Here is a 24,686-nt window from a genome sequence, read left to right on the forward strand (position 1 = left end):
GAGGTTATAATCCTTTCATCAAATTTACTCACAAGTCTCTCTTCATAGCAAAATTTATTTAAACCTACCCCAGGCAAATTCCAATAGACGATATCCTCTCCCTAAATAGATTAGAGACAGAAACATATTCTTAGACAAAGGAAATTTAAGCAGGGGATTTGCATGTCTTATTTATCATCCTTTAATGCAATCGTGCAAATATTTTATAAAATAAGCTCTCTCTTTAGTATGTCTTTATAGGTCCAAGGCCTTAATATTAGGATTTGCTATTCTTTATTAGAAGTAAAATTCATTAAAATTGGGCAACAGGGATCATTTTGTGGATCCCCCACTTTAACTACTTAGCTGTCCTTAAAAACTTCATAGTTCCTTAACTGATTCTAAACCAAATCTAAAATTACTTAATCCTGAAAGTAATTTTTCTGTCAGCAAAAATGGAAATAATAATAAAAGAAAATAAAAACTGATAACTACCTCAGGGACTGTTGTGAGAACTAAAAGAGATCATGCTTTTCATGTGCTAAGCATAAGAGCTTTACAGAGTAAATGTTCAGTAAATATTATTTAATCTTCTAAAAACATTCTTGTCATTTCTAAGTTATTATATTTATAATGAATTATTGATTCACAGAGATTTTTATTTACTTAATGTTTTAAAACATGTTCTTGAGTATATTATAATGTAATTCCATGACAGAGGTCATTGCTAGGAATAAAATATATAATTTATATTGCAATACGTGTTTGTACAGTGCTCTTTTAACTGGAGGGATATAGAAACTATTTAGATGTGTTCATTCTAACTATTTAGAAGGTTCATTCTAACCTTCATACACAATTAATATTTTCATGTAACAACTTTTTTCCTTTATTAAATAATGCTGCTTTTTCTGTGCTTTTGTTGATGCATAAATTAGGGCCATTTTATTGAAGTCTTTATCTTTCATTTTTATAGTATTTGAGGTAGAAAAAGAAAAGAGCAACTACTAATGCACTGCTTAGTTTAAAAGACTTTGAGAAAATGTTTGCATCAGCTAAGGAATTGGTGCAAGGGAACCTACTTTTTAAGGAGGCCACTTCATAAATATCATGCGTGTTCTACTTTTCACAAAACTTCCTGTCAAATTTAAATGTTCCCATCTTTTGCTGTAATTTTTATTTTACTTTCTTGTTTTGGTGTGTTACATATATATTTTTTACTTAATTTCCTACAAACATTAATATATATTTGTCTGCCAAAATTAGGAACTCATAGGATTTATTTGATAAAAGCAGCCTCTTAAGCCACCCTTATTTATTGTGGTTTCTATTCATTTCCCCACCATTTTCTACTGTTACTAATGCTGACATCATTTGCTCAAAAAAAAAAAAAAAAAAAATGTGTTTTATTTACAGGGCACAGCTTATGGAAGTGCTCCTGTACCTTCTCGCAGGCAATTATGTGAGTCTCTTAAATTCAGCTCTGTGTTGTAAACATGACTGTGTTCCTGTTCTGTAGCATGGCATGCTGATTGACACCAAATGCCCAAAGGTCAATATGCAATCCCCAGTGTTGTATATTACCTATAATGTGTTTGTAGTAAATGGTTCCCTTTGCCTCTTCCTTATCTGTTTGTCATTATCCAGCCCATTTAAGAAAATTGCATTGCAATGTGGCCAACTGCATTGAGACTAATGGCTCAAAGTCTGGGGCAAAGAAAGAAGTGACTCTTGTTTAAGTTTACTTTCGTTTAGCAACAATGTTAGAACTCTCTCTCTCAACCCAATCAGTAAGGTTTCTTACGTTCTAACTCATTTTACTTATTGGTTCAAAGACTTCTTGTATCACACACAGTTGTATTTTTGCCACAGCTAATGAGACCTTTCCTAGAAAGGGAAATCTATTAAAAGCAATACTTCTAGTGAATTTAAAACAAACCTGACATTGTAACAACCTTAGTTTGTTTCCGCCCCCCCCAAAGTCATTACATTTAGAAAATTGAAATTAATCTATAAATTTTTAGATAAGAAAGCCCAGATTTTACAACCTTGCTCAGCTGTATTATAAATATATGCACCTCGGCAGAGTCAGATACCTGCATTTCAGTTCAGGAGATTTCTGTGACAGCTTGTCTGCTTTAACATGTACTTTTTGTCCATGAGAAATGTATATGTAAATTGAATATCTAGACTCTCCAAAGTGCCATCAGACTTTGAGAAAGAGCTATCTTCATTGCCCATTCCATCCATGTCTTTCCTCTTTTCCCACACCAGCATCCGTCAGATAATCATGGTTGTTTACCTCCATTATAGACTGCTACAGCAAGACACCCATGTGATTCTAATTGTCATGCCTAGCAATAAATGCCAAGTAGATTCATCTTAATATGATGTTAAAGGTGATTCAAAGGTACAGTCCTGTTTGCATAATGCTTTTCTTCACTATTGGCAGAAAAAAAACATATGAGTTGATGACCTTCACTGAGAAGGATCCATGAATCACTTCAACAAAACATGCAGCACTTTGCACCATGATAAAGCTGCCCAAACAACAAACAAAAAAATATATATACTTTACTATCTCCTTTCTAATGAAAGAATTTTGAAAGTTTAGATTCTTATGAATATAGTTGCAGCAGACAGAATTGCTAATGTGAATAGAAGATGGGGTTTAGATATATTAAAAATCCACTTAAAGTTAAACAATCTCCCAAACGTCTCCAATTGTCCTTTGCTATTATTTCTTTTCATAGGTCTCTCTATCATCTGCATTTCTAATGTACACTAAAGATATGGCTTCTTAAATATACGCATCACTGCAATATTAATTGATGAACATTGAGAACTATAGCAACAAAATTTAATGAGTTTTTTTTTTTTTTAATGTGTCTCTTTTTAAAGAAAAAAGTCCTTGTGCTATATGTTACATTTCATTGAATGCAGAAGAATGCTGTTATGGAGATAGAGAAGATATTTTTACTAGAAATTTGGGGAACTGAGAATTTATTATATGTGCTATGAAACCATAAGTGGAAATATAAAGGATATGGAGTTATTATCCTTAATTTGAATTAAATTACCTTTTGCTTTCACAAAATCAAAGTGTATTTATATATAAATAAAAATACTGGATATTTGAGATTTTAGATCACTGGTTCCAGTTAAATTATTTAAGCCTACTAAAAATAGAAAAGCAAAAAGATGTATGATTTCTATAAGTCTGAGGGTCTTAAGTTGCAATATTTACCAATATGTACCATGATAAAATGGATATTACCCTCTTAAATGTGTGGACTTGGCAAAAATAAGCATGTAAGATTCATGAATTTGGAATGTTTATTATCAAATTTTCTTTTAGTCAAATGCAAATTTTAGGATCTCTGCATTACATATTAGAAGAATCTCCTTGAGTATTTTGTAATTGTGGTGCTTATCAAAGTTGTTATGTAAAAGGAATGAATGCTTTTTTTCTATGCACAAATGTTAGAATATTAATAGTAAACCTTTTTGTTTCTACCTTACTTCCTGTGAATACCTATCTAGACATTTTATAGTTGGTTCTTGATCCTAGTTTTTTTTGTTTTGTTTTTTTACATTTCTACCTACATCACAAGGTGTGATGAATACTTTCTTGAAGTTATAATTAAAGTTTTAGTTTTGGGGTTTTTTTAAATTCGGTTTTAAGGACTTTGTTTTATGGTTGGCATTTTAGCGATTTGAAAAATATATTCAGTCAAGAAATTTTCCTTAACAATAATTTGAAAAGGAATTTAGCAACAGAGAGGGATCCCTTAGATGATGATATGATTAGAAAAGCTGTGAATCTACAATGAGAGGATTCACTCTCCATCTTGGAAAGCACTGTATAGCTCTTAATTAAGCACTGTATAACTGTTAATTAACAGGCCCACACAAATATGCATTTATTTGTTGCTAATAATTTATCAATGTTAAATTAGAAATAATATAGTCTTGGTGAGTATTTTTCACTTTCAGAGAAAATGCTTGATGAAGGTTAACTAACTTGGATAATGTGGAGTCTTGGGAAGTTATTTGAAAGCTAAAAGTACATTTTTATTTAAATACCAAAATGATACATCATTTATTCAGATAGAGTTCTCTTCTCAGTTTTCTACGGGTTTATGTTTTAAAATTGTAATCAATATTGTTACATGAAACTCTATCATGTGTTGCTATAACTTCATCTACATTGGATACGAATGGAGATCTTTAACATTCGGATAAAATTTTGCAAAGATGTGACCCATAGATTACTGTCTCAACATTCAAAATACAAGAACTGATTTCAATTTGGTTATTGTTTTCCATTTTGTGACCATAATTACTACTTTAAGAGTTCCAAATTACAGAAGCATGTAACTCTAAAATTTAATAAACCATAAATATGTGTTCTCTTGAAAAAAGTAGTAAGCGTCAAGTTTCATAATGCATTCAACAATCCAAAGCCAATTTGGTTAAAAAAATTAAATGTAGGTGACTTGCTTTCATATTTTATAACATGGCTTCTTTATTTCTCAGTATATGAATGAAAAGAGCACCAAATGTTTGTAAGTTGTCTATTCAAGAGTAGTTTAATTTAGCTGAATCATTCATCAAATAGTTCAATGTTAACCTAACCAACTGAATATACGTGAAAATAATATTGCCTTGCTATTGAAAATCAGATAGCAGTTATTTTATAGCACAAATGAGACTGAAATTATATATTTAAAGAGGGGTACCTTAAAAATATACCTACCCTAATTTTCAGTCAATTTTTTTTTCCTTTTATTTCCTGCTAAAGAGCATTTTTTTTTTTTTTTTTTTTTTTGAGATGGAGTCTCGCTTTGTCGCCCAGGCTGAAGTGCAGTGGTGCGATCTTGGCTCACTGCAATCTCCGCTTCCTGGGTTCAGGCCATTCTCCTGCCTCAACCTCCCGAGTAGCTGGGACTGCAGGCACCCACCACCACGTCAGGCTAATTTTTTTGTATTTTTAGTAGAGACGGAGTTTGACCATGTTAGCCAGGATGGTCTCAATCCCCTGATCTTGTGATCTGCCCACCTCCGCCTCCGGAAGTGCTGGGATTACAGGCGTGAGCCACTCCCTGCCTAAAGAGCAATTTTTAAATTCAAAATTCATGAACACAAAAATGCAAGAAAAAAGGCAGGAAAACAATGTATTTACTGAAAATACTAGTAACCTCAAAGTCAGAAAAAATGGTCCTAATAAATGTCTGTAAGAACACGTTTCTGACTAATTTTTTCACTGTGTCTTCTGATTTAATCCCTTTTCTTCTCAATTAATCAGTTTATTTCCTGTCATTTCCCTTTTTTTCTGTCTCTACTGTTCCACACAATGTATTTGCATTATTTATCATTCTATTTTAGATGTAGCTTTGATTTTATTTGTTTTCTTCATTCTTTGCCAGGATTATACACAGGATAGGACCAAGCTTCCACAGTAGGGAGGACTAACATAACTTTTCCTGTAACTATGTTTGAAATATATCTTCAGATAATCTGTCTGGTAAAGTTGCTTCAAACCTGAGTAAACCAATGCCTACTTGACTCTACATTCTTAGGGAACAAAAGCAAGTGCATTGTGTCTATAACTTCACATTTAAGTACACTTATGTATTTGGGATTAAGGAAGCTCTAATCTTCAGAAGGTAGGCTTCAGTCAGAAAGAGAATAGCAGGGAAAAGTTTTAAGTGGCATGATAAAATCATCCACATACCACAGGAAGAGGCTAAGCTAATACAGTAGATAGCTAGAAAGAGGGAAAGGCACAAAGGAAAAATGCAATTATGTGTTATAATCCCGTGGAAGGCAAATTCTGAATATTGCCTTCCTTTTGAGACCAAAGTAATGATTTTACATGTAATTGAGCTGACTATTTTTGAGCTACTAAAGAGTAAAAGTTATGCTCTGTTCTGGTAAAAGAAAAAGAAGGCATTTTCTTTGATATATAGACAACAGTAATTACTATTCTAGGCTATTGAGTTTATTTAGGATATATTTGTGTATGTGTGTATATATACACACACACACACACATATATATATGTATACACACACATATACACAAATATATCCACACACACCTTCTGGTTTTAGCATAGGATGTAGAAAGCTGGAGAGAACATTGTTCCCACCCTTATAATAACAACACAAACAACACATAAATATATGTACACATATATACACACACACCTTCTGGCTTTAGTGTAGGATGTAGAAAACTGGAAAGAACATTGTTCCCACCCTTATAATAACAACACAAAATCTGGAGAAAATTCAAATTCACAATTTTTCTTTAACCATCAGAGAGTTAAAGCCACAGGGCAACCAACTAACCTGTACATAAGTAAAGATAGACACTGACAAGGTAATACCAGTTGTAGCAGATACAGCCAGAACGTAGAATTTTGCAAAAACAACAACAACAAAAAGGTTAATGAATCAATAAGTCAAGTGTGAGATAGGAAGGAAATATAAATATAGTGAGAATTTGCGCCTGCTTACAGGCTCTTTATAGACCTTACTGAATACTGAATGCTCAAATAAAAATAATAGCAAGATTCCTGAGAAGCTGTTCCTTGTGCTAAGGGCTTGAAGAAGGGAACAACAGCTACTGCAAGAAAGGCACAAAACTCTATTCTGTTGTTTCCCTCCATTATCCATACAAAACAGAAGCCTAAAATGCAGGGGAAAGAGTAAAACCACTGTCACTCTTAGGACCCTGGTGAAAATCCATTGCAGCTAGGGGAAAGGAGCAGAAAAAGATTCTTTATTCTTGGAACAGAGACAAGAATACATGATGGGCCCAGAACTACAGGTGGAGGAGAGACTGTAGTACTGAGAAGGCCACATCAGTGAGATCCAGGGACACAGTGCCTGCTTTAAGACTTAGAGTTGATCAGAGAAAGAGAGAATGCCTCCCTTCTTGTTTTATAGACTAATAATGATTGAGTTATAAATAACAATGGGATATGACTAGGAAAGTCACAAGAGTGTGGAAAGATATTTTCTCTGAAACATGGTGCAAAGGAGAGATCTAAAGCCAAAGGAGGGACGTACATCAAACAAACAAACAAACAAAAAAACCCTATGGCAAACCAATCACTCTACTAAATGCAAGGTACTGTTAGAGAAAATTTAAGCTTGGGGGTAACTATAGCAACAATAACAAACCCAGCTCAACACCTGCCTTTATTGACCTAGACTCCCACACTAAAGGCCTCATGGAAGGAAAAGCATGTTCATTTCTGGGCATACAACTTATTTGCTAAAGTCTGTAATGTCCTACATAAGATGTCTGCTTTCCACAGATTTTCTGGGGCATTCAGAAAAGCAAGAGAAAGCAAAACACTGCCTACTGATAAAAGAATCAACAGAATCAGATTCAGATATTAAGAAGATACTGGAACTATTAACAAGGGGAAATAAAATATTTACAATTATTGTGTTAAATATTTTAATGGAAGAGTTTGACAGCATGAAAGAACAGATGTCTAATTACCACGTTAGAGCCATAAGAATGAATTGAATGAAAATTCAATTCATTAAAAGCTCAGTAACAGAGATGAGGTATGCCTGTGATGGTCTCATCTGTACACTCAACACAACCAAGGAGAGAATTACGAACTTGAAGATAGGTCAATAGAAATTGCCCAACTGAAACACAAAAGGAAAAAAAAAATGTGGTGGGATTGTGGGGTGGGGAAAGAACATTAAGGAGCTGTGGAAAAATATCAAGTTGTCTAATTTATTTATAATTGAAATCCCAATGGAAGAAGAGAGAAAACAGTAAAGAAGAAATGTGTGAGAAAAATGGCCACAAATTTTCTAAAATAATGGCACATACCAAATTATAGATTCAAGAAGTTTAAAGAACAAACAGATAAAGAAGAACAATAACAACAACCAAACACACTCAGGCATATTGTATTCAAAATGCAGAAAATCAGACAAGAGAAAGTGAAGGCAGTCAGAAGAGGGAAACATACATGCTATCTACAAAGAAACAAAGACAGGATTATAGTAGACTTCTCATTAGATACTCTGTAAGCTACGAAGTGGCATCTTTGAAGTTTTGAGAGGGATAAACTAACAAGTCAGCTGCAAAACATTCTATAGTCAGTGACTATATTATCCAAAAATGAAGGAGAAATTGAAATTTTTCTCAGACAAATAAATACTGAGAAATGTATTGCCAGCAAACCTGCACTATGAGAAATGTTAAGGGAAGAAATGAACACTGGGAATAGAATAAATGAAATGAAAACTTTGCTTTAAAAATATCATATACATAAATATCTGTGCTATATTTATTATCATTTATTACATGTTGTGATTTAATCTGTGGCCTTATTTAAATTATATTTGCTGCTAACATATTACCAAAATGACCATATTCCCAGTGTTTTTGTAGTTCATGCCTCTTACCTCTATACTAGCTGTTTTGTAGAGATTTCTTTTTATTTGTGTATATGTGTGCATTTATCTGTCAATAGTTTTATAATATATTAAAAGTTAATGATGAATCAGAAAATATGCACCCAGTATGGTACAGAGGAGAGACAGGAACCAATACTGAACTATTAAAATATGAATGATCTAGTACTTCATTTGCTATCCCATACTCCTACACCTCAATGATTATAGTACGTATTGTCATGTTGTTACAGTTTTGTCTTACCAAAATTAGCATATCCTTTTTCTATAGAAAACATATTCAAATGTTTGAACTGTTTGAAACTCAACATTAATTGTACATTGTCATATGTGCTAACGAAACTTTTCATTACTCAAAGAACATTTGCCTATTATGAAATTATTCTAAAACAGAATGATAACATTTAAAGATTGAAAATCGAATAAATTTAATAGATAAGACATGTTGTGGGCTAATCCTAAAACAAAAGAATGTCTTGATTTTATATTTTCCTTTTAAATAATTAATGAGCTAACTAGTAAATTAAGTTACCATTTTTAATAATTAGGAATAATCAGAATACTCTCTTAGAACTTTGACATTTTTGATTATTAAATTAGCACCTCTTATTAAAATAATCTATTTTTTCTTATATATATTATTTTATAATTATTTTACCTTCCACAGTAGTAATAAATATCTGTAAGCACCCAAGATGGTGCTGGCTTTATTTAAGTGTTGGATCCTTCCTTATTAAAGCTTGCAGGTAGGTAATAAGATCACAAATAACATAAATTAAAGTTAAGATTAAGGCAACATTGAAGAAATATATTAGTAAATATAATTTAGATTTAGCAGGTAGGGCCCATTGATATGGATTTTGAGGGTATATTTAATTTGGTCTGTTATTACTTTTCTAGAATGTGCAAAATGTTTCAAAGGCTCTGTATTTGTTCGTTCTCGCACTGCTATAAAAGAAATACCTGAGACTGGGGAATTTATAAAGAAAAGAGGTTTAATTGGCTCATGGTTGTACAGACTGTACAGGAAGCATGATGCTTCCATCTGCTCGGCTTCTGGGGACTCCTCAGGAAACTCACAGTCATGACAGAAGGCAAAGGGGGCGCACACACATCACATGACTGGAGCAGGAGCAAGAGTGAGAAAGGAGGTGACACACGGTTTTAAACAGCCAGATCTCATGAAGAACTCGCTTGCTATCACGAGAAAAGCACCAAGGGGATGGTGCTAAACCATTCACTAGAAAGTGCCCCTATGATTCAGTCACCTCCCACCAGGCCCCACCTCCAACAGTGGGTATTACAATTTGACATGGAATTTGGCAAGGACACAGATTCAAACCATATGAGGCTCTGAGTAAAGACAAACATAAGAAATTGCCATGAGCTGACAATACATAATTGTAAATGTTCCTAGAGATTAGAGATGCTTGGTTTTTTGTTTGTTTGTTTGTTTGTTTTTTGAGACAGAGTCTCGCTCTGTCGCCCAGGCTGGAGTGCAGTGGCGCCATCTCGGCTCACTGCAAGCTCCGCCTCCCGCGTTAACGCCATTCTCCTGCCTCAGCCTCCAGAGTAGCTGGGACTACAGGCGCCCGCCACCTCGCCTGGCTAATTTTTTGTATTTTTAGTAGATACGGGGTTTCACCAGGTTAGCAAGGATGGTCTCGATCTCCTGACCTCGTGATCCGTCCGTCTCGGCCTCCCAAAGGCTGGGATTACAGGCCTGAGCTACTGCGCCCGGCCAAGATTCTTGATTCCAATCCATCCACATCACAGATAAATTCTTGAAAGATTAATTGATTTACCCAACGTCCACGACTTTGTGATAAACCCAGACTTCTAACTCATTCGTCTTATTTTTTTTCTTCCATGGTTGTTTTCTTTAATATTTCTGTTAAAGCATCATGTCCTTTTCCCCCTAAACGTAGAAAGTTTTCCTCTTTCTATCAAACTAGGAAGTGATGCCCAAGTAACTCTTGAAAGGCAAATAAAAGTTAGTTTATTGAACGTGAACAAGAGCAAGTCCAGGAGCATGTGGAAGGCCTGGCAGAACTCAGAACACAGCTTGTTTGAGGAGCTGTGTGTGGTCCACAGAGCTAGAGAACCGGATATTTGTACAACAGAAAGATTCCCTTGCAGTGTGTGAAAAAGACGGTGTCTCTGTTATACATGAAACAAAATTCACGAGTATTGCTATTATTTCTCTTGTTTGAATAAGTTTTGTATCATTTTAAGGCAAAAGACACTGAATTTTTATTAAAATTCAGTGCTCTGGCTTTTTAAGTTGTCCAAAATTATGTTCAACTAATTTGAACATAATTATGCTTTTGCTAGATTACTCAGACAACCCAAAAGTAAGTTACTTTAAGTCCATTCTTCAATTTGTTTGTGAAATGAGATAAATATTACTTATGATCTAAAATTTATATCAAATAATTACATATAATTGGAAACATAGATAATTTTTGTTTTGTTTTGATTTGCTTCTTAAAGAACAAACAGATCAGGGACTTCAACTCATTGCAAAAGTCTGATATGAATTGCAAGCCCTTATATTATAGCTGTATTAGGCCTCAATGTATTACAATATGTAAAGAAAGAAGTCATCCATCAGAAGTGGAGGATTTAAGAATCATTAAAACAGAGCAAAAATAAATTTTAAAAACGTCAGAAGATGAGTCAGTTTTATTTATTGTGGAAATGAAGGTTTCCGTTAACTGAGCTCAATGCTTAAGTATGTGCTTGTCTATGCTATTCCGTGCTCTGTATGCAACCCTCTCATTCTGATCTGTGGTCTCCTTTCCCATATGAAATCTACAGAGAGAATACTAGGCAGGGACCTGGCCTTATATCTGGTTCCCTCAGCAGTGACAATTCAAATTAGAAATTAATAAATTAACATTGAATTTTAGGCATCTTTCACATGAACCTGTTTACATACGACTGTCTATAAAAAATAATTTGCCCGTTTTTAAATTTGAAAAGAATAAAGGTAAAATCTGGAGACAGAAAAAAAATGCACTGAGACAAGATTTCATGGGAGACCTTCACAGGAACATTCCTTAGAGGTCCTTTCCCACTCAGCACCACCCACTATAACCCTTGTTGTACTGGTCAACTGTCATTTAGAATCACGTGTACATCTATAAATAGAACTTTTATTTTCTTAATGTCTGTTGTTTGGGTATGTATAGCATTTGGAAACTCGGTAGACATAGTAGATGTACAGCAATCACTTAATTGAGGGACTTTTGTTATTATCAATGTAGTAAAATTTAACTTGAACAGATTAAGGTAAGTCCTTCTATTAAGTCAAGAGTCTTTTTCTAGCGTATTATTTTTATCTATAAAATGTAAATTAGTACACCAAATGAATAATATGTTATTTGTTTACCACTGCTTTTGTTTCAATTGACATGGGAAAGGAAAAAAAAATCATCCCTTATAAATAAATACGCATTGAACATTGAGGTTCTTCTATAAAAACTTGTTGATGAGAATGCATTCAATACATGTTTTGAAGTAGTTCTACATTTTATATTGTATGTCTTTTTTAAATTTTGTTTTCTGCAAGATGTTGTTTAAGTTAGAAAGTTGGATATATGGTGAGTTTTTTTTTTTTTTTTTAACTTTTATTTATTATAAACCAGAGTGTGAGTTTCTCTGTTCTCATGTCAAGGAATAGTCAAAAGAGGCAAAACATTAAAAAGAATCGCAAAAGATAATGTGTGGTTAGGCTGTCAAGTTTAAAAGCCTTTAAAACGTACATTATATTTGTTTGATGTGCAAAAATTTAAGATTATAATTGCTTTTCAAGTTATGTACTCTGAAAGCTTTCCTCTGGCCTTTCAGGAGTTAAGAGCTTAGAGTCTTCCTTTTCCTTCTCCCTCCACTATTTTTTTATTCCTTTATTCTACATTTCATGTTGAGGTCACTCATTTATTGTGGGTAACTGTAATGGAATGGTCAAGAAGTCAAGCATTCAGGGAAGAAAATGAAAATTGTCTGTCTGACTTCTTGATATTACAAATAATTTAAATTTCTTAAATGTTATAGTTCCTTAATAACTACTATTCACTGCATTTCATTGAATTTTCATTATACTCATTTCTGAATCATCAGCAATATAGAAATATATGTGAAAGTTTCCTTTTAATGGGTTATAGTCTGTGCAAACTTGTACAAATTATATGTGTACGCCTTACTAACAGAAGCATGTTTTGGACAAGGTCATTTGGGAAATTCTAGTGGAGACTTAATACGTTATTTAATCTTGCTGACAGATCTGAAAAGTGAACCTTAGTCCCATTTTAAAATAATATATCGAACTCTCTTAGTGACTCTCTGCTTGTCTTAGTTTCCTAGGGCTGCCGTAACAAGTTACCACAAACTCAGTGGCTTAAAACAATACAAATGCATTTTCTCACAATTCTGGAGGCCAGAAATGCAAAATCAGGATGGCAACAGGGTCTGTTCCTTCTGGAGGTTCAAAGGAGAGTCTGTTTTGAGCCTTTCTATTAGCTCCAGAGGCTGTCAGAGGTTCCTGATGTTTCTTGGCTTGTGGACACTACTCTAGTCTCTCCCCCTGTTTCCACATGACTTTTCCTGTGTGTACCTCCATCTGCCCTTGTTTTTAATCTCATAAACTCATTGGATTTAGGATTCATCCAAGATAATCTCATCTAATCTAAACATCCTTAACCTAATTACATTGTATAGCTCCTATTTTCAAATGCATTCAACTAAGGTATCAAGGGCTCCAAGTTGTACATATATTTTGGGGGTGTGTATTCAGCATGTTACAGAGTACAATGCCAGAGTCAGAATTCAAAATATTTTTTCCTGACTTTATAGTACAAATTATTTTCATTGTTCTACTACAACTCAATAACAATAAATATGGTTCAGGTATCATATTAGGTAGAAGATCTTAGCAAGATCTTAACAAGATGACTAAAACACAGTTCTTGCCTTTGAGGTGCTTACACACTAATGGAATATGGCAAATTCTTTAATTTCCAAAAAACTAACAATGTCGTCTCAATATAATGACAGAGAGAAAATATGATTTAAGCTATCTAATGAAATATACGACCAATACTACCTTTTTGGTTAGAGATTTTTTTGTATTGTTTATAATTTTGAAAATGACAAAATGAAATAATTCAAGTAAATGCAGTGGATCTTAGTTTTTATAGGATTAATTACAAATTTCTTGTTGTATCAGAAAGTGAGATAGACAAAATATACAAGAAATTAATTTTTAAAGAAATATAGTATTGTTTTTAAAGAGGCAAAATTTTTACTATGGTTAGTCTCCAAAAATACCATAAAAATTTTGCATACGAAATTTATTAGAAAGTAAGTCTATTATCTAAATGGTTATATATTTTTTTTCTGAAGAAGTGTTAATATATAATTACTGAAATCTGGGAAACTAAATATTTTGTAAAATTAAAGTATCAGTTTTATTATTTTACAAAGATCATGAACAATTATTTTAGAAAACATGGAAATCTAAGAGTTATAAAGATGTATTTATATTCATGCATATGTGATATTGCATAATGCATACAAAGAGAAACCTCTAGGTTTGTTTGTTCTTGTTGTTGCTCTTTTTTTCATCATTCTAGAGAAGAGTGGCTCATGATGATAGAACATCAGAGTTTTCCTATTTGCTCTTTGGTGTTAAGCATCATACCATGAATCAGCCTACTGTGTTTTTATGTATATCTCAGTAATTTGATATAAATAACCGTTTTAAAAGCCATTTGAGTACATTTGGTATTAGGATATTTTATGGAGAAAAAAATACAAATTAAAACAAAAAAACTTTAACCTAGAGACCTTATAGTAACTAAATAAAGATATGCCTTCTATAAGTATAGCAGTCTATCAAAGTATTTGCATGATAATGTGGCTTTTTGAAATGAAATATTGAAGTCACTCCTCAAAGTCTTAATTTGAAATCAGGTTTGAAGTCACACAAATTTTCAGCAAACTTCAAAGATCAAAAAGTGACTGATTCTGAAGAGTAGATTCCACACAGATTTTGGAAAAGGAAGCATAGGGGTGGGAATAGGAAAAGAGGGAGAGGCAGGATAAGGAAGAAAGCAAATGTAGAAAAACGGCAGTCAAAATATGTAACGTCTTCCACTTTTCATTGCTCTGCCTCATTTCTATCGCCCTTCACATTGCTCCACTTTTATCTCCCTCCATTCTTTGCCCACTGTACCTCTGTCCACAAGGTTCAGTGATTCTCAGGTTTAGGTCTGGAGGTCAATGTGCATTAAATCAAATACTCTTTTCCATAAATAATTCTTAGGATTTTTCTAGGGTTTCTTTCCTTGATTGATTAAAAACAAATCAGTCTAGCCAACTGGCTCATGGGTAACTTACATAAGGAATAGATAAAAGAATGGAAAATTAATAACAAGATATCTGAAAATCTTTATCTGATGGGGAAACAGAAATAGCTGTTTTCTTCCTATTGTATTTCTGGGTTGTTGTTAGATTTTAGCAATTAGAATCTGTTGATGAAATTTCTGTAATTAAATCATTTGTTAAGTTTTAAGATATTTGTCACTGCACCTGGAAAATCACCAGCCCAGTGGGAATGGGAGACAGAATTTAGTAATTATTGTCCTGAATATTAAGCTACAAAATAGAAACACAAATTAGCTGGGATTACAACCAACTAGAAGGTCAGATCATATGTCTGTGGCATATGAATGTCCTTAAAAAGGAAGTGATAACTGAGGTACTTGAGGAATGATAGAAATGTCTCTTTTAGGCCGGGTGCGGTGGCTCAGGCCTGTAATCCCAGCACTTTGGGAGGCCGAGGCGGGCAGATCACGAGGGCAGGAGATGGAGATCGTCCTGGCTAACATGGTGAAACCCCTTGGGCGCCTGTAGTCCCAGCTGCTCAGGAGACTGAGGCAAGAGAATGGCGTGAACCCGGGGAGGTGGAGCTTGCAGTGAGTGGAGATGGTGCCGCTGCACTCCAGCCTGCGTGACAGATAATAACAAGATTCAGGTTGCACCCATGGGCGTGGAAGACTGACTGAAGTGGGGCCAAAAGCCACACAGGGAAAAGTTCAAAGTTAGACTGGAAAATAGGAGGTAAAATCACCTGGATGACAGCAGGAATTGCCAAAGGATGGAAAACTTTTTTTTTTTTTTTGGAGTCTCACTCTGTCGCCCAGGCTGGAGTGCAGTGGCACCATCTCTGCTCACTGCAAGCTCCGCCTCCCGGGTTCACGCCATTCCCCAACCTCAGGCTCCGGAGTAGCAGGGTTTACAGGCGCCCGCCACCACGCCTGGCTAATTTTTTGTATTGTTAGTAGGGACGGGGTTTCACCGTGTTAGCCAGGATGGTCTCGATTTCCTGACCTCGTGATCCGCCCGCTTCGACCTCCCAAAGTGCTGGGATTATAGGGGTGAGCCACCGCGCCCAGCCAGCACGGAAAACTTTTGATCATGTGGTGAAATTCTCAATAGAAATAAGGATGGTACATAAGCAGACAGCCAACCAACAAATGAACAAAGGAAAATACCATGTATAAAGGAAAAATCATTTTAAAGGAGAATTGGTGTACTTGAGGAAAAGTGGTAAAAACAGTATTTTTGGAATAAGCAGTTTGTAGCCATGACGACGTTAAATCTAGAGCCTGACCTTTAAAAATGTGCATGAGAATTGTATGGATGTGGATAAAATAGATAAAAAGTTATTCACATAATTAGGAAACTAAAGGAATTCACAAAGCATAATAGGTAGTGTTAAGAAGGAGAAAAATCCTACATGGAGAAGCATAAGTAGGGAACTGATGAATTTGATGTTAAATGAAAATGGCAGGGATGACAGATAATAAAGAGTTTTATTATTAACTGTGGTTATGAGATACAGTAAAGGGGGTATCAAGTAGAAACAAGTGTTAGAAAAGTAGATCAGTCAGATTTCCGTGCAAGTATTAGATACTACTTAAATTGGAGATTACAAAATTGTTGGAAGTGCTACTGAATTGGAAATCAGGACTCACCTGTCATTGTCCATTCATGCCACCACAGGCAAGATGCAGCTGCTGGAAGCTGCAGAAAACCACTGTGAACATCACAGCTGCCCAGAGCTCAAATGACCACATAGCAGAATATGAGGCCGTATGTGGGAGCCTATGTGTAAGCCACCATTCCTGCTAAAGGAGGCTTGCCCTTGGCCTTTTGCCTTCCTTTTGCCTTCAAATTTTTATTTTATGCTTTGCAGAGTCTAAAACACATCCTGTACTCTGATGGCAAGGGAAAATGGTAAATGTGGCTTCCAGGATTCAGGCCACTTCAAAAAAGCATTTAGAACATACAAGAGCGTGGGAATAGAGACTAAGAAAGGCAAAATATTTATGAAAATAAGAGTAAAAATATCATAGGAAAAAAACCTGCTTTATAGTTTTAAGTTAAACTTTGGCAAGTTCTTTTGTTGAGCATGGAAGTGTCCTGGCCTGTAAGACTGCAATATATAGTCCTAATAGACAGAACCAAATAAACAGAAAGATCACAGACAAACTTACTGCTCTCACATATTACCAGCTTTTACAAAATCCTCCACAAGTGCTGGGTAATAGCTGACTATATAGTTCCCAAAACCCAAAAGTGGGAAAAGCAACCATGTGTTTTAGCACAGTGGTTCTCTAAATGTGGTGTCTAGACCAGCAGCAGCACCAGCAGCAGCATCTGTGAACTGGTTAGAAAGGCAAATACTTTGGACCTCTACCCAGACCTACTAAATAAAAAATGTTGTGGGTTGGGTCCAGCATTCTATGTTTAACAGGCTCTCTAGGTAATTGTGATACTTGCTAGAGTTTGTGAACCACTGTTTTAAATAAAAGATCAGTGGTTATAGGCTTATATTAAAATATTAAACATTTTGGTAAAATTTAAGCTCCATAATGCCCTTTTAAGAGTAAGGCAGACACAAATTTGATGAGATTACACTGAATTAAAGCATACTTTTTTTTTCTTAATATGCCACATTTGTTATGTACAAATGGTATATCTATGGATTTTTAGGTTAAACTGTCTTTTAAAAATGTAAACATTATCTCACTTGAGAAATTATTGTTTGACTTCATTTGCTAAAGGCCCAACTATACCTTTTTGGTAGTCAAAATAATAATAGCTGACATTCATATAGTACTTGCAATATGTCAAGGACTTATCTGTGCATTATAATTACACTAACTTATTTAGTACTCATCTATGGGATAGTTGCCACTATTATTATCATCCCCTTTTTTAGCAGATGAAAAAGTAGAGGTAGTGACCGCTGAGATTTCAAAGCTAACTAGTTTGACTCCAGTCTTTTATTTGGTACCAGCCATACAGCATAAGTAAGAAAATAGTACTACAAGGATATTTTCGTACTCTATGCATCTCTTTAACAAATAAAAACTGTTTTTTATATGCATGTACTAACTTGACAAATGGTAACTTTCTATAAAAATCACAATACAAAATTTTAGCATGTACTTTGCCTACCTAATTTTTTTAAAAATACATATATTAGTCCTCATAATGTTGTTGAATGCTGTTACTAAGTTAAAATTGGCTTTAAAATCATACTGCCAAAAATAATTTTTGCTTTAAAGGAATAAGTTGCTACTCTGATATCCAATTTCTAGCTGAAGACACAGTGAGAGAAGCAAAAGAGAAACACAAAAAATAAAACAAAACATTGCCAAGTTAGCAGCTCAGTATTATGTTTTACCTTAGTCTGGCTTTCACCTCTTTTGAAGTAATGGGCCATTTTGTTGCCTTGACTTTGGAGTAGTTTTAAGACTCAGGAAGTCAATAATCCTTTTGAAAGAGAGAATTAATGAGTCTTTCAGTATAACCAATTTCAGGGATACCAGGGAGGCCTATTATAAAATTATTACAAGCAATGTTTATATGATCACATATATGAAGTATAAGTATTTGCAGTTTTATGTTTCTGTTATCTGCTATATGAACAGCTTTTTGATAATGTGAATTTTATAAAAATGGTTTATTAAAATGTCTAGTTTTGGTATCTGCTCATTATTTTAGATGAATTACAACTCTGAAAAAGACTTGAAGGCACCATTTTTTAGTGCCAAGGAAATAAAAGTAATGTGTGTTCATGGCAGTGAAAATGAAGCCACTATCAGTACTGTTAGGGAAATATATAAGAGTTAATTGCTTTCAGAGGCTAAGACATCTGTGCCTCAGGTAGATACTAATTTAGTGTTCTTCCTTAAAATATAGTCAATTATTCAAATACAACAAATAAATTACTCCAATATTTTTAAAGATGATTTCCCCCAGTCCGCATTTGGAGGGGTACTATTTAAAAATACATTTTTTTCATATATCACCAAGAAAAGTGATATTTTTAGGATACTTCTGAAAGATTTTAACTAAGTACTACTGACAACTGAAAAACAAAAATAAGAGAAGTTATAATCAGTGTTAAGAAGTAAAGTTGATTGCTATGAGAAATGTTTATCACCAAAGAGAATTTTCAAAATTATCTAACATGAAGGATATATACTTGATAACTAGGTTAGCATTAAGCCTCTTTGATTCAAACTGTGGTAAAACCAGTGTTTCAGATATATTCCAGAATTTTACTTTTACCTTTGATTGTAAAGGTAGTTTTTAAAGGGTGAGTCATTAGGGAGGTTTTTAAAAAGTATACAGTTGCTACTCTCTTTATCCTAAAGGGAAAGGAAGATTAAATTTAGCTGAGAGAAAACACTTTTATGTTATATTCTCAGTAATACTAGGGCAAGATGGTTTTGCATGGCGTTTGTACTTATATACATTATGCATACATAATATACGCAATTTACAGATGGGTATTGATAAATATACTATTACTGGATAATGAAATGAAAAGTAAAAGTTATGCAGAGTATGGGAGAAGGCCATAATTGTCTGATTACCACACAGTTGCATGGGTTCTTTGTAGATATTTTCCTTCTATATAAATAGTATGTGTATTTTAATCAATACATTGTCTACTGAAATAGAAAATCTACCTTTACTTCTGAATTTATAATCATAACTCGACTTTTTAAAAAATTGCAGTATTAAAAAAGAGAATTAATATATGAATTGTCTACTATAACATGACTGTCATATATTCCAGGTAGAAAAAAAAATGCGTATACCTAATAAGCATTTTGATGCTGAGTTTATACAAAAAAAAATTGTTTCTCATTATAGGTGTGTTTAGGTGGAGTCATTATTTGCATATATATATGTATATACATATATATAAAATATAGAATATATGTATGTACAAAATAGAACAGAGGGATATATTAAGTAAGTACTTTGTGCTCACTTGTGGTTTAAGCACTGATACATTTTCCTCTATGCAAACCTATGTCCTTTACTGGCAGTTATCTTCACTTTTCGGGTTGCTACTTTTTAGAGAAAGTCACATTCACCAATGGATAAGAATAATTTTAAAACAAAGCACCAAAGCTTAGATCATAGCACATCCACCACCACAACAAAAAGGAATAGAAAGTAAATGAAGCCACGAGCAATGATGAGGCAAACAGGATTCAGTGAATGGTGAAAATCAATGAGGTCAAAATGGACCACTTCTTCCCATTGATTTTTCTCTTTTGCTTGTTTCTTGGAGCTGGATTCAATTACTCAATTACTCTGTGTCCCTCCCTCCCTCCCTCCCTCCCTCCCTCCCTCCCTTCCTTCCTTCCTTCCTTCCTTCCTTCCTCCCTCCCTCCCTCCCTCCTTCCTTCCTTCCTTCCTTCGTTTATTTTCTTCTTCCCTTTTTAAATTTTTTTCTTATATGGTGCTATGACATATTGCTTAATAAAACTCAGTTCCCACAAAGGACAATAATGTCGCTGTGAAAATCAAATTTGAATCACCAGTACTAACCTCTTCGCAAAGTCTAGGCATATATTGAACTGCCAAACTGATATCTTCATTTGCATATAGATGCAATAATCTAAAATGCATGGGGGTCAAAATAAAATCCTCACTTCCTGACCTTTGAATATATTCCTCCCATGGTTCACCTTGGGAAATAGCTATCTGTTTTCAAGCCAGAAGATCTAGGAAAACTCTCTGGTTCCTCTTTTTCTCTTCACTGCAGCATTTATTTAAGCAGCAAATCTTGTTAGCGCTACTTTCAAAACACATTCTCAGTCCTTCTACTTATGTTTATTTCTACTGCATCCACTTTAATCCAAGCCAACACCATTTTTTTTCTGTAATCACTTCTTGGCTGATCATCTATTTTCAACTCTCTTTTTCCTCCAGATCTAATCTTTACAGGATGGGGCATTATATTTTTAAAACATAAATCAGATCAGATAAGCCTTCTACATAAACTCTCTCTATTTGAAATTCTCCTATGGCTTATTTATTGTGATATAAATCCAAACTTCTCACCATGGCTTAAAAGACCTTATTATTCTAGTGTGGCCTTTATGACTTCTCTGACTTCCAACCACTTTCCCTTTTCTCTGCCATCACATCCTGCCACACAAGACTGATTCCTAAACTTTCTTATTCCTTAAAACTTTACATCTGCTATTCTCCATTTCTATAATGTTTTCCCCCCTAGATCTTTTTTCTTGTCATTTGTATTATCAGTGCAAATGTTACAGTTTATTTTTCACGGCATTTATCAATATATGAAATTATGTTATTAAATTATCTAATTTTTTACATTTTGCCCTAACTAGGGTATAAACTCAATGACAACAAGGACTTTTTCTGGTTTACTCATCACCGTAAATTCAATGCCACAAGAGTGTCTAGCACATAGTAATTACTCAATAATGGCCACTTGAATAAATAACCATACATTTATTAATAAAAAAAGTTTAAAGTAAGTACTGTCAGTCATACCAGATGTTGTGGGAGGACATAAAATGATCCAAATAATCTAGTTCATGTTAAGAATGATGCCCAGTCACCTGATGCATGACAAGTTGCAAGTCATTTATTAGGGACTTTCAGAATAGCTACCTGAAAGCAGTCTTATAAAGTTAAATTGATAAGTTCAGTCTTTGCTACTGCCTCAGGGATACATGATGGTGGGTTTTAAGCCAATCTTATATTAAAGAATATTCTAAAAAATCCATGTCACAGCCACAAAGAGCCTAAGGAGTCCTGACAAGTAAATATAATGTAGTATTTTGCATGGGATACTGGAACATAGGTAAAAAGTAAGGAAATCTAAATAAATTATGAACTTTAGTCACTGGTAATGAATCAATGTTGATTCCTTACTTCTAAAAATTGTACCATATAGGCCAGGCACAGTTGCTCACACTTCTAATCCCAGCACTTTGGGAGACTGAAGTGGGAGGCTCACTTGAGTCCAGGAGTTCAAGACCAGCCTTGGCAACATAGCAAGACTCCACCTCTACAAAAAAAAAAAAAAAAAAAAAAAGTAATTAGCTGGGTGCAGTGGTGCATGCCTGTAATCCAGGCTACTGGAGATGCTGAGGTGGGAGGTTCATCTGAGTCTGAGAGGTCAAGGTTGCAGTGAGCTGTGATCATGCCACTACACTCCAACCTGGGCAATGACCTAGATTCTGTCTCCAAAAACAAACAAACAACAACAATAACAACAACAAAACAGCAAAACAAAAACTAACAAGCCAGGATAAAATAAAAGTTGTATCATGTAAATATAAATAGTTAATAAGGGAAACTGTGGAGCAGGGTGGGAGGGTATATAGAGTGTAATTCAAATCTGAAAATATAGTCTGTTAATTAAATAATATATATTACTCACACATTTGTTGAGAAAAGCTTTAAAGGAAAGAAAAAATGTTTCCTTGTAAATATTGTAGTAGCACCCTTCCTGAGTTAATTGCATTCTATATTAAACCATCTTTTGCTATTTTAACTGAAGGAAAAATTTACTAATGATCTTGCCAACTAAATTGCATATTTTAAAATCCTTAATGTTCTAAAAAACTGTTTTATTGACAGTAACTCTCTGGAAACAGTAAATTAAAATGAAATTCAAAATTTTATTGAAAGCTAGTTGATAAAATAGAACTTTTTAAAAGATAACCACAAAAATATATAATTTTAGTATTATGTTTACTTACATCCACAAAAATCTGTAATTTTAGTATTATGTTTACTTACATTTAAAGGAAAGGTTTAATTTGGTAAATATTTTGTTTAATAAGAATGCAAGACAACTGCCTTAAATTTTCCTTTCTATTGAGTTATTTTTTGATACATTAGTTAACTTTGTCAGGCTAATTTAAATTATCTGTCATAATATGCATGTCTATAGTCTGTGAAGTTTATCCCTCCACTCATCATTTTATACACCAAGATCATCAAAAATGTCTTACCTTAGCAACCCAATATTAGTTCCAGGACTTAGTAATCTACTTTAATTTGCACATTTTCACACCTCACATACTTTCCCTTTTTATAATGGAGGGCAGCCAGAATTTAATTAGATCAGAGTTCACACCACAGGATATACTGTCTTTTAATTAGTAGCATATATTGTTTCAGATGCTTTCTTAGACACACTGTTAACACTATGAATGAATCACAATACAATCCGAGAATGTTAATGGAAACATATGTATTTATTATTTTATTGTTTTCATTTATAGAAGTACGTATGCAGTCTAAGTTATTAGGGAGATATTAAAATAATGTTATTTAAATTAAATATCTTCTAGAACTAATACTAAAGTAGAAAATTCAATTAGATGGTGAATCGTATGCTTTTCTTATTTCTGTAGAAAGCAGGGCAAAATTTTGTCACCTTCTTCCTTTTAAAATAGATTATTTTTCTTTGTCACAGCAAGGCATCATGCTTGATTTAACTTTAATGCTATATAAAACATCTGAAACCTCAAACACACAGGAATAATTTGTATCTTTTCATTCTCCCTAAGAAAAAATTAACAGACAGTTCATATGATTTCTGTCTCTGTGTATGCCTTATTTTTCATGATCAGATTACTTCTTTTCAAGTTATTAGATTGTTTATAGAATCACTCAATAGTTTGCTTTTACTTGTAAAACGAGACTATCACAATTTAACATTTTATTCATTTTATAAAATGCAAAAGAAAAAAAAAGTCTTACAATTGAAGCCCCTAAACATTTCTGTAACCAAAATATAATGACTATAACAGTAAATGAAATCCATTTGGTATGCGAAATATTTGTGGAAAAGTTCAAAAGCCATTTTCTGCAATTGTAAGATGCAGAAATTTATTTTATAAAATATATATCTTTGCATGTCTCAACTTGGAATTAATTGTAAAACATGAAAATACAAATAACTTGAGACAACATTACATAGGAAAGGCTATAAAAATGTAATCAGTATTTTGGACATTGTGTAAAATACTTCCCATACTGTAATTCATGATTGATTCATACATTTTATTTATTTTTGGTCTTCTGCTCATAAATAATTTGAAAGTAGATCAATTAAATTATTTTCTGTTTTTGTCAGTGTGTGTATATATATGTGTGTGTGTGTGTGTGTGTGTGCATGTGTGTATTAGTCTGTTCTCATGCTGCTAATAAAGACCTACCCAACACTGGGTAATTTATAAAGAAAAGGAGGTTCAATGGACTCATAGTTCCACATGACTGGGGAGGCCTCACAGTCATGGCGGAAGGCGAAGAAGGAGCAAGTCTCGTCTTATATGACGGCAAGCAAGAGAGCGTGTGCAGGGAAACTGCTGTTTATAAAACCATCAGATCTTGTGAGACCCCCCCTTTCTATCACGCAAACAGCATGGGAAAACATGCCCCCATGAGTTAGTTATCTCCTACCGAGGACCTCTCATGACACATGGGAATTATGGGAGCTACAACTCAAGATGAGATTTGTTTGGGTGGGGGCACATCCAAACCATATCAGTGTGTTTGTGTGTGCATATGTATACGAAAAAAATCCATAACAGAAATTCTTTTAATGAACATCATTGCCAACTTTTCATATATGATTACTTTTTCTTTTCTTTTCTTCGTTTCATAGAGAAGTCAAATTTGAGAGCTATCAGCTACATTAATAATTCCTTCCAGAGTAGTAGGAAAAGCTGAAGGCATGAGAAGAAAAAATCCTCATATGTTTATTTGTTTCAACTGCTTGGATCATATTTGAAGAGTTAAGTTGCTTTAGCTTTTTGTTTTAGTTTGCTTTGGCTTTCTCTAAAACAGATTCTTCTTCTGAAAACAAATACAAAGAATTAT

General features: G+C 33.8%; 1 protein-coding gene across 2 annotated transcripts in view; it reads left to right on the forward strand.

Annotated features, from left to right (window-relative positions):
* CCSER1 (coiled-coil serine rich protein 1) overlaps positions 1–24,686 on the forward strand; it is a 1,426,296-nt gene that overhangs the window by 1,137,383 nt on the left and 264,227 nt on the right. The window contains exon 11 of one of the 2 annotated variants that reach the window (XM_017958861.3): positions 1,396–4,781. The exons of the other annotated variant lie outside the window; for it this stretch is intronic. Within the exon in view, the coding sequence (XP_017814350.2) occupies positions 1,396–1,473 (78 nt within the window). The 3' untranslated portion in view covers positions 1,474–4,781. Of the gene's footprint in view, positions 1–1,395; positions 4,782–24,686 lie in introns of those variants that run through there. 2 annotated transcript variants of the gene reach the window in all.

The sequence above is a fragment of the Papio anubis genome, chromosome 3 (genome assembly GCF_008728515.1).
Source record: "Papio anubis isolate 15944 chromosome 3, Panubis1.0, whole genome shotgun sequence".
NCBI classification, from domain to species: Eukaryota; Metazoa; Chordata; class Mammalia; order Primates; family Cercopithecidae; genus Papio; species Papio anubis.